Source organism: Dendrobium catenatum, unplaced genomic scaffold (genome assembly GCF_001605985.2).
Source record: "Dendrobium catenatum unplaced genomic scaffold, ASM160598v2 fragScaff_scaffold_1557, whole genome shotgun sequence".
NCBI lineage: Eukaryota > Viridiplantae > Streptophyta > Magnoliopsida > Asparagales > Orchidaceae > Dendrobium > Dendrobium catenatum.
This window is the reverse complement of record NW_021320019.1, coordinates 1,198,610-1,210,028: the sequence shown is the minus strand read 5'-3', so window position 1 is coordinate 1,210,028 and position 11,419 is coordinate 1,198,610. Positions and strand designations below refer to the sequence as shown.

Here is an 11,419-nt window from a genome sequence, read left to right as displayed (position 1 = left end):
CATCTCATGAAACTTATTACTCAAATTCCAATTCAGGCCGTAAGAGGATACAATCTCATTGAGCTCAATTCTAAATTTTCAAGAAAGTCAATTGCTGCTTTGGCATTTCAAGCATTATCTGATAAAAATGGTGATGGTGTTATATGGAATTGGATGAAAAAAATTAAAATTAAGACCGAAGATTGAGCTCTTTTGGTGGAGGCTATATAATGATGCCATCCCTTCTAATGATTTTCTAGTTAGAAGGAAAGTGAGTAACTTCTCAGGTTGCCCGAGGGGATGTAAAGAAGATGAGAACGAATGGCATATTGCAAGGAACTGCTCAAAGCTTCATGAAGTGATTTCTTTACTCAATAACTAGGGCTTCAATATTCTGATCTTTAACAACTTACACGATTGTTTTGAAGGTTTAAAGAAGCTTGTAGGAAATAATTCTCTCATTGCTAATATGTATTGTACGACTACTTGGCTTGTGTGGAAAAGTAGATGTAAATTGATTCATGATGGCATTGAAGACTCAACCATTTCTTTGGCAGCAAATGTGGTCTCTACAGCTACAGTTAGCAACTTTATTAATCATGTACCGGAAAACTGGGATACTAACCAGCGAAAGCTATCTTGCTCTTGGTATCCTCCTCCAACCGGTTGGATTAAATTAAATGTAGATGCTTCTATCTTATCAAATAATGTGGCTGGATTTGGCGGTGTGGCAAGAGATGAGAAAGGAAGATTTCTTATTGCTTTTGGAGTAAATATTATGCACTGGGACATTGCTCAAATTGAATTGATGGCGATTCTTCATTTGAAAAATATCATCCGTGATTGGATGTTTGATGCTCAAGGAATCATAATTGAAGGAGATAATTTTAACATTATAAAACTTCTTCAATCGGCTTTGAAGACTTGGAAGGTTAGTAAATGCATTGAGGATAACTTGTCTTTCCTTCTTGATTTCAACCAAGTTTTGTTTTCTTTTACTAATAGAGATTATAACAAATTAGCGGATGTATGTGCTAATTTGGCTTTAAAGAGCTCGTTTGTTTGAGAAGATATTAGCTTTGAAGATATTCCTCCTTCATTCTTGTTTTGCTTGAAGGAGGAATGTGATTCTTTAGGTTTGCTTTAAATAGCTTGTATTTAGGCTGTTATTTTCTTATTAATGCAAGTTGCATTTCATCAAAAAAAAAAAAAAAAAGTTGGGTTTAAAAAGAGTTCCAAAAAATAAGAGAAAATATATATTTTCTTTTTTGCTCTCTATTTTTCTAATATTTTTTATTGCATTTCATTGAAATCCATTTAACCCTGAAGTATATAATTTCGATTCAAATAAATCTTATTTTTTATTGCATTGAAGTCCGAAAGATGGCTATTTTTTCAATTATTTTTATTGATTTATGATTTGTGAGGGAGCAATTCTTAATTCCATTAAATATTATTCATACTTGATAGTTTGATTATCCCTTTTTTTCTTAGGTTAGATAACATTAAGCTCATTTATTATTATTATTTTTCTATGTTAGGGTCTAGCTTAAGCATAACGTATATGATTATACTCTAATTTATATTATTTTTAAAATCAATATTAAATTTAAAGATAAATGATAAAAATTTTCTCTTTTAAATTTGATAGCATTATGTTGGTTAAATTTTTTTATAAAAAAATTATTATTATTATTTTATTTTTATTATCATTTAAGTAATTAAAATTTTGGCCACCCTACAAAAAGTTGGATCGACCCTGATTGAGATTAATTAAAATTGCCAAAATAGACCAGATAAATTAAGGAGCGTTAATAAAATTGTTACTAAACTTATTATATTAATTAATTAATTAATAGTTTAGACTCAATTAGCGTAATTTTTATTGATCTCAATTATCGTAATTCTTAATATCACTGTAGGATTTCGTTAATTTATATTTTTATCAAATGGAAGTTAAATGGGTTGTGTTGACCCGCGAAGCATAAATTCGGCGGGAAGAGAGCTGCAGAGGCAGTGCTGGTCTCACAAGTTTATCTCTTGGCTCTAGAAGATTTTCACCGTCTTCATCTTGCCCACAGCTTTGCCCTCTCTCTCGCTCTCGTTCTTTTCTTCTTCAATTTGTACCTCGGAGTTCTTTTACCTGGTGCTGCTTCTTTCTGCTCTAGATCTGAAAGGTTGTGAAAGTCTGTGTTTGAGATTAAGATTGGGACGATTGAAGGTGATTTATGTTAAATTTAAGGTTCATTTCTTTATTTTCTGTCAATTTTCTTTAATTTGATGTCGGTTCAGTTGTCCAGGTTCTGATTTACTTCTTAATTTTTTTTTAAATTAGGAAATCCATGGGTGAAGTCGCACCTGAAGTCTTCTTTGCTCGTACTGGGCGCAACCGCCAGCGCTTTGATGAAAATTATCGGCTAGTTGCTGGGTATTACTATATCTTTTTTCGTTCTGTAATGTTAATCGGTTTATCTGCAAGTAGGATTTTGTAAATCTTGAAAGGATTAAAAACTTATAACTGTTTGGCATGAGAACTGTTATATTTCAGTAAATCTGATAAACTGCTTTACTATTTGTTTTGAATTTAAGTTATGTTAGAGAAGAATTTTGAAACAGTTTTTTGGTATCTTATTTTAGATAGTATTCAAGCATGATTTAGCTTAAATGCTACCAAACAGTATTCTGGGACTTTGAATCAGTCTGTTTAGGTATCTCATGTTTTAACCCTACTATACGCTAAATTTAGGATTTGTCAGATCCTAACATTCCTATCAAACATCTGCTCTTGTTAGATGATGGGATTTGGCTGCTATTAAGGTTTACGTAGTCCTGCTAATTCAGACTAGGAAGTCTTAAGAGGATTTAAAATAAAAAATTATTTGGCAGGACAACTGTTAATCTAGTTAAATACTGGCAACCTATTTAAGGACTTATTTTCAGAATTTAAGATTTGTGAGAGAAGAAATCTTTAAATTCCATGAAGGTTGAAATTTAACAAATTCTGAATTTAATTAATAATAGGTTTGAAAAGAAATTTACCAAAATAGTTGGATTTTCAAAGCTTCCAAAATTATTTTTCGGAGGATTTAGCTAAATCTTGATTAAATACTTCTTAAAATAGAGTATCAAACAGCCCCTAAAGGAAATGACAAAAGAGGATGAAATCAGAAATCAATAGATTCAGAAGCAAACTCAAGAACATTATCATATAATGCCAAATTGTTTTGATACATTCTAATTTCCTTTCTTCACAATCTTTCAATTCAAACTCTGCAATAAGCATTTTATAAGTAAACTCCACCTGTTTTGTTTTTCTATTGTGTTTTGTTCAAAACAGTTGTATATTCGGATTTCAATATACCAAGATTTCCTGATACTATCATTATTTATTTATTTTTTTAGTTGACTTCATTTGATTCTATAAAATAGAATACTATGTGAAATTGATGTTAAATATAATTTATTAGATCCGTTAATTGTATCAAAAGTAAACTTCCATCAAAGTAATTAAAATGGTACAAAATATGCTTTTATTTACCTGATTATTTTGGGTGTATTTTATTGTGCTGCAACAGATGCATTCCTTACCGGCTAAAGCTAGTTCAAGATAAAGTTAGGGATGGTTTACTTAGTAGATTGGAAGTTCTCATGATTTCTTCTCCTAATCGTCATGATCTCATATTCCCAAAGGTGGTTATCTACATAAATTTCATTTTGTTCTCGGATTTGGTCAATTCTTATCTTCTTTCTTGTAGTTATGGAATTTCATTATTTTTTGTTTCAGGGCGGATGGGAAAATGATGAGACCCTTGGTGAAGCAGCTTGTCGTGAAGCTTTGGAGGAAGCAGGTGTTAGGGGAATTATTAACGTAATCTTATCTTAATTTATTTGCTATTCTAGTCCATTGATTTTAGGTTTCATTTGGGACAACTTTCTTATTGCTTTCTAAAACAACTTTCTTGTACAATATTTTTTGAATTGAAAATTTTTATACTAGAAAATTATTTTACAAAACAACAGTAGAACTGTCACAAATGAAAGCTTAGTTGCACTCTTATATCATGTTTGAAAGCTCAAATTGATGACTAGTACAATGTTTGACCACTGTTTTATTTATTGTTTTTTTATCTATGTTACCTAGGGGTAGTTTGGCATCCTATTTTAGTTAGGATTTAAGGATAATTTAGTTAAAATACTAACTAACAAAACTTAAGGGATTTTAAATCTTGTTATTGTGATTAATCCTATTTCATCCCTATGATTGATTAAATTCAGAATTTGTTAAATCCTACCATTTACAAGATTCTATGGGTTTAAGGATTTCTCCTCTCACAATTCTTAATATTGCTTCAAACAATTGAAAGTGTGACTTCAGACGAAATCCTTTCTAAGGAAAATTTAGGAACATTTCAGTTTTTTTTTTTTATGAAATTATCCACTCTATCTGCATACAATAATTTGGTATTAGATTCTTGCTCTTGATCTTTGAACTGTTGTCTTTATCGCACCTTTTCTTTTTCTTCCATGATGATACATTAATTTTCTGCCATGATCTTTGAACTGTTTGTTTTGGAATCATTAATTGAGTCTACTTGCTCTATGTTCTTGTTTTGAAGTTATAAATAGTCCAGCTCAAATAAATGTGTTAGAAGAGAAGTTCTTATTTTGTGGGGAAATAGGAGAAGTCTTATCAAATACATAGAGCGAAAAATAGCAAAAAATAAAAAGAATAGGATCTAAAGCACAGAATACACAAGAATTTTATAAAACTTCATTCAATTGATAAACTACATCCTCTTTCTAAGGTTGCAGATTTCACCCTGATTCGATTGTAGAGAATTTCTATCATAAATCCTCTGATTCAAACGTAAGATAATAATGCCCTCCTCTTTATAAAAGAAAAAATATAACGCAACTAGAAATATGATTACATTTTTAAAATGCTCTTAATGAAATAGTTTGCTATGAAATCTATATAATGTGGTTGTTTTCATTGGGCATTGGCAAATTAAATTACTTGACATCAATTTCATTAAATCATTAGTTATTCATCAGCTTTGGCACTCTTTAGTTAATTGGCATGTTCTGTCATATTCACTCCTAAAGACCATTCTACAACAAACAGGAATCTATATTAGGTGAGTGGAAATTTAGAAGCAAGAGCAGACAAAATAGTTGCAGTTTGGAGGGAACTTGTAAAGGCTACATGTTTGCATTAGAGGTGACTGAGGAGCTTCAATATTGGCCAGAGCAGGGCAACCATGAGAGGAGATGGGTTAGTCTCAAGCCATATTTTATGATGTTATTGATTTCTTTTCATATAAATATTCTGTAATTACAATGCAATGCATCTACAGGTTTGCGTAAGTGAAGCGTGGAAGCTTTGTAGATATGATTGGATGCGTGAAGCTCTTGCTGCTTGTATTAAGGTTCTTTCTGACCGGATTATATTTTCTAATGATAACTTAGTAGAGCCATCAAACTACTATTTTGTTAAAACCACAACGACCGAGCAAGCTATCGACAGTTTTTGCTGATGATTTCTTCTCACTGGCTTCATGTAAACAATGTGGATTGTAATTCACAGCCATTCCTTTGTCTCCTGTTTGCTAATGGCATTCTAATTAGTCTAATTGCTGTCTTTACTCTGTGCTAAGTGTGTTTTGCATCATATGTAATTGTTGCGTATATATCTCAAATGAATGTAATGTTCCTCGCCTATTTATAAACGGGTTTTGTGATAAAACATCATTTTGGGCTAATTTCCATTTCTCATTAAATCCTGGTAAAATTATATTTCATCAGCCATTAAAATATTGTAAGGCTTTTTTCCATATTGTTATTATTGTTGGTTATTGGTACTGATACAGTTCTTTTTCACGGGTTTTTATTAACTTCTATGCGAAGTCACATGTTAGTTATATGGGTTTTTATTCCAAAGATATGAATTGTGATTAAAATTAAGTTTAAGATTTTGTTTGGGACGGCTTTTTTATTGCCTCTTAAAGCAGTTTTCTAGTACAAAAATTTTAATTTTTATATTAAAAAGTTGCTTTAAACAGTAAGAAAACTATCCTAAATGAAGCCTGAATTTAAAGATAATTTGGAATTGAATTGAAGTTGATGATTATTGGAATGTTAATTATAAATTTTGATATTGATTTAGTGGTTCCTGATGGGCAAGCTAATATAAAATTTTGTTTTGATTGCTAGGCTCAACATTTCTCATTTTTTTCACACATACATACATCATCATGTTCGAGGGTTCTAAGAGAAGGAATGTCAAAATACGGAATAAATATAACGGTGGTAAAAAAAATAATAATGACCGGAGGTATGAACTGTTTAATGAATTTATTTTTAATCTTACTTTTTATTTTTACTTGTTTTCATTAAGTTTATGTTTATATAACAATGAATATTTTCTTACCCCCTTCTCTCTTAAGAAGCCTATGGTTAGTGAGATAAAAGAATTTATTCCTTATGCAAAGTCCCTAAAGAGATTTTGGCCAGCAAAGATATTATCATTATCATAGGAATCAACTGCAACCATGATTCTAACATTAAAGAGCAAATCAAGAGAGGATCTTGTTAGTCCTATGAAAGTCAGAGGGTTTTTAATCCTATTTCTTCTCATCGTTTAACCATAATGATAATGGATAATCATATATTTAAGGATGAACTTGTTAAACCCCTTCAGTTAAGAAAGTTAAACTCTTAAACATCGAGGTATTTTTTGGTGTAATGGTTGAAATTTTTTTAAGAAGCTCAGTAGTTAAGCATGCTAATCTCGAATCAATTCTGAGATGGGTGATCTACTGAGAAGTTATACTAACAAGACAAAATTGTGATGCTCCTAAGTCAAAGTAGACAATATCTCGATTGTTAAGAATTTGAACTGTTACAAAACTATCAATCCAACCCTAAAAATACCTTGATTCCCATCTATTGCTTACTGTGAATACCATGGGTAAGAATTTATGATAAAAATTAATACGTCATCAAAAAATTTATTTGATGGAATTTCATTTAAGACCATATGAACTCCGATTCACCTAATTATATAGTCAAAATGAATTTTTTAACGAGATTAGTTCAACAACATCAAAAGTATTCTGATTTGAGTCTAAATTAACTCAAATCAAGTACTTAAAATATAGTTAAAATTTTCATGATATTATTTGAGGGATCAAACAATCTTCAAATCTTTCAAGATTATAATCAAAACTAGTCATTTTGCTTAGTTATGTTTTGGGAATTACTGAACCAATATCTTATTGTCCATTATCTTATGCATAAATTTTGATGGCGAACCTCAACTGAATAATTAATAGATAATAAAACTTTGACAAGATTTTGTAAACCAAGGCTTAGTTGAAGCCTTATCCTGATGAAGAAAGCCATGTCGGCATATAAACCTGCACCACTTAAATCTCTTGGGGCCCTCCTTTCTCATCACATCAATTGCTTTATATGACATGAGACATCTAAGTTTTAATTTTCTGACACTTTTGAAGGTCATGACTTTCCCATGGCCGGTCTTATTCAAATAATTAAGTAATATGATGAAAAAAATTAGTTCTGTTCTTATTGATAATTATGCTTAGTCATCAGCTTTTAATATACAATTTTTTTTTGGAATTTATTTAACTCAAAATTGATCACCTCATATTACATAATCTAGATTTTATGCATCTCATAATGTATCATCTATTGATTCAAAGAAATATATATGAAAGTTCACTTTAGATAATATTTTTTCTAATAGTGATAAAATTTTCTATTTGTGGATAATTATTGAAATCGAAGTCCACTGAGATTGATTTGAGCCAAATTATAATCTCGGTTTGAACCATGAACAAGTTTCAAATTTTGAAGCCCCTTGAGAAAATAAAACTAAACTCTCAAAATACCGAGCCGCCTTTTGGAGTAACAGTTGCAGTTTCATTGTAAAATCCAAAGTTAAGTGTGCTACTTTGAATTTACACTAATGGAATAAAATCATGTGGCCACTATGTCAAAGCAAATACTATCTCGATGGTTGAAAGTTTCGATTGTTTTAAACGGTATCAGAGCAATACACCAGCTGGTAGATAGAAACTCCATATTTATAATCTTATCTGCATAGTGGATGATTTTGAGCTAAGGAAATTGTTAAGAACGTCAATTATATAAGTCGAGGAGATTGTGAAACCCCTTAGAGAAATAAAACTAAACTCTTAAACATTGAGGTGTCTTCTTGTGTAACAGTTGGAGTTTTATTGGAAACCTCAACGTTAAGCGAGCTCATATAGGAGCACTCTTAAGATGGTGACCTATTAGAAAGTTACACTAATGGAATAAAATCAAGAGACCATTATGCCAAAGAGGAATCAGAGCTTTCTCCTATGGTGGTGGGTGTACAGCCTTTTGGATTAGGGATATCACACAAATTAGGATCACAAAGTTTGAAGCTAAGTTTAAAGTAATCTCATCAATCTCTTATCATAGTGAGCTACCATTGTGACTAGTTCCGAGTTATGCTTTGCCACAATAAACTTTCTCTCTTGTGCACGTCACTAGGCTGATTGATACTTGGCTCCAATGAGCTCCTGTCTTGAATTCCTTGTCCTTCACATGATGTCGATGAAATTAATGTTTACTTCAGCAAGTTTCCTCATGAAATGCTCCTACTCCTTCACACATTGTTGATATATATATAATAATATAAAGTTTCTAACATATTTTTCTAAAAGAAAATATAAGAAATATATATGTCCAATTAAGAGTATTACAAGACCAGAAATTAAATTTCTCAAAATTTTATGTTGAATAGCATAAACTCGTCTCAAATTTTTTCATAAGATAAGTCACAAACCAAAAGCTATTAATTCTCAAGTTGATAATCAATGTTAAGCGTTCATTATTTATTCAGTTTGACTTATTATGAAGTATGCAAGAGAGAGAGAGAGAGCAGTCTTCTACAAAGTAGACATACAAAAAGGTTCTACTTACTCAAAAGAATCTTGTTTTTAATAATTCAACTTTTCATTTTATAATAATAAATATAATAAATAATTAGAATCAATTGCCAGTCTCAAGCTCTAGCAATTTTTGAAAAATATTTTTCTAGTCATAAAATAAAAGTGATTGCTAAATTTAAATCATAATGAAATTAAATGTTGATTTTAGGTCAAAAATTAATTGTAAAATTTAAGAGAAAATTAGCGAAAAAAATTATTTTAATCTTTTTGTGTAAAAGCACTACTCAATAGGCAAAACACAGCAATCTAACTAAACTATGGTGAATACAAATCATGATTCAACCAAGTTGTGAAATATAGGAAATAGATGTCTATGGCATACTTAAGTGATGCTCACCTTAGCCGTGGTAGTAAAATGAAAGAATTTTTTAGGACATCACTCACATGTGATACACCATAACTTAACACGAGCAAAGATGATTTGATCTCTTTATGTTTGAAGAATATAATAGCCAAGCAAAGGCCATAACTATATTGTACAATAACTAGGGATCCTTTTTTTTATTAAGTTGATTCAAATTTCTTCGAATTAGGTAAATATATATGAGCAATCAAATATGGTATAAGATGATCAAATGACCAAATGGCATAATATCTAATTGATCCCCTTAATTAAAGAAAACAATAGGCAGGGGTGAAAGAGAGAATCAAAGAAAAAAATTAATATCTAAGAACATTTTATAAATGATTAAATTATGGGGTTATAGTCTCTAAATTAATACGGGTAAATCATATGTCATTAATATATTATTTATCCTTTCCACAAATTAAAAAGTGATGCTTAATGGTTATATAATGGGTGTTCCTAAGTTATAATACAATTGATTTCCTAAAATGGTGATTCTGCAAGTGAGAAATTATTTTCTGTAATGAATGAGTGGAGTTTTACTAACTTTTTCATTTGATAAAATATCTTTAATATTAATGATATGATGAATTAGCTAATCAATACATAAATCATTGTGATCATCATTTGATATATTTTTGCTAATAATTTTAAAGGGGTCATAAGCCCATACACATAATTTCTTAAATTTACTTATTTAGTGATACTAAAAAAAAAAAAAGCAAGTCAAAATATAGTCGCTATTTTTAAAATCTTTTGTTGATCATTCATGATTTTCTTTAAAAATATATTTATCATTACTTAAAGTAATATATTGTCTTATGCCATTATGTAGGCTTTGAAAGTTCTTTATAAATATGAATATAAAATCAATGATTTCTTGAGATAGGAGGTATGTTACATCAATAAATTATATAGCATTTTGGCCATAAATTATTTCAAAATCTAAAGTTTTGTTTGTTCTAGAGATAATTCTATTCTATGCAAATTGAGATATAGGCAAATACAAAAAAATTTTTTAAACCTTTTCCTATAATTAGCCATCAAGTGGGTTTTCAAAGGTTTGCTTTACTCCTTTAGTTTATTCCTCAATTTAAGGATGAAAAGAAGAATTGAATTTCAATTTGGTGTAAAATAATTTTCATAAAGTATTCAAAAGTTAAAAAAGGCCTACATTATGGTCAGAAATAATGACTGAAGGAAGGTTATATATGTCATGCCTCAAGGTCTAATGACAAAAGTGTACCCATTTTTTAAAAAATTGCTAGAGCTTGGGAATGGAAATTGATTCTAACTATTTATTTTATTTATTATTATATAATGAAGAGTTGATTTATTAAAATCAATATTCTTTTGAGCGAGTACAATCTTTTTGTATGTCTACTTCGTATAAGGCTCCTCTCTCGCTCTTTGTTTTTAATGCATATACATCATAATGAGTTAAATTGAATAAATAATGAATGCTTAACATTGATTATCAACTTGAGAATTAATAACTGTTGGGTTGTTACTATCCTATTAGGTAATATTGAGTTGAGTTTATGCTATTCAACCTAAAATATTGAACAATTTAATTTTTGGTCTTATAATACTCTTAATTTGACAAAATAGATTTCTTATATTTTCTTTGACAGAAATATGTTAGAAAGTTTATATTTGATGATATTATCTTAAATAAAGGGTAACCTCTTGTAACTATGGATTGTTTGTTAAAGTCTACTCATTCTAATATTTTTTTGAACATTGCTCAAACTGGTTCAAACATTGCTTCAAATCATTAGGGGCATGCATCTATAGGATCAATGTGTAAAGGTGAAGAGGAACTAGCTCATTGTGGCCAAACATTGAGAATATCAAAATGTGGAGGAGGAATATGGCAATTGTTCACTGCTACTAGGCATGGATGAGACGAGCGATGAGCAAGGTGGTATTTATGATGGGAGCTTTATGGAACCTTGTCAAGGAGAAAAGGAGAACAAGGGGCTAGGCATTGATGATAGTTTGTTGGGACAAGACTTAGACTAGGCCAATAGTGTGAAGGAGGAGCAATTCATGAGGGAGCTTGCTGGAG

The 11,419-nt window shown here is 30.2% G+C and overlaps 1 protein-coding gene across 5 annotated transcripts; it reads left to right on the top strand.

Moving 5' to 3' along the window:
• Positions 1–1,945: 1,945 nt before the first annotated feature.
• Positions 1,946–11,199, top strand: LOC110114038 (nudix hydrolase 12, mitochondrial). 5 transcript variants are annotated; one of them, XM_028700570.1, is made up of 8 exons: positions 1,946–2,221; positions 2,315–2,407; positions 3,555–3,669; positions 3,764–3,847; positions 5,105–5,254; positions 5,337–5,408; positions 6,193–6,313; positions 11,130–11,199. In XM_028700570.1, the coding sequence occupies exons 1-8, from the start codon at positions 2,208–2,210 to the stop codon at positions 11,156–11,158; spliced, it is 678 nt and encodes a 225-aa protein (XP_028556403.1). In that variant the 5' UTR covers positions 1,946–2,207; the 3' UTR covers positions 11,159–11,199. The 5 variants fall into 5 exon arrangements, with proteins under 5 accessions (XP_028556403.1, XP_028556405.1, XP_028556404.1 ...); XM_028700572.1 differs by lacking the exon at positions 11,130–11,199 and adding an exon at positions 6,429–6,454; XM_028700571.1 differs by lacking the exon at positions 11,130–11,199 and adding an exon at positions 6,426–6,454.
• Positions 11,200–11,419: the final 220 nt, after the last annotated feature.

Coding starts and splice junctions, on each gene's coding strand:
- LOC110114038 (XM_020846786.2), top strand. Junction 2,408..3,554: donor AATTATCGGCTAGTTGCTGG/GTATTACTATAT, acceptor GTGCTGCAACAG/ATGCATTCCTTACCGGCTAA. Junction 3,848..5,104: donor GTGTTAGGGGAATTATTAAC/GTAATCTTATCT, acceptor TACAACAAACAG/GAATCTATATTAGGTGAGTG.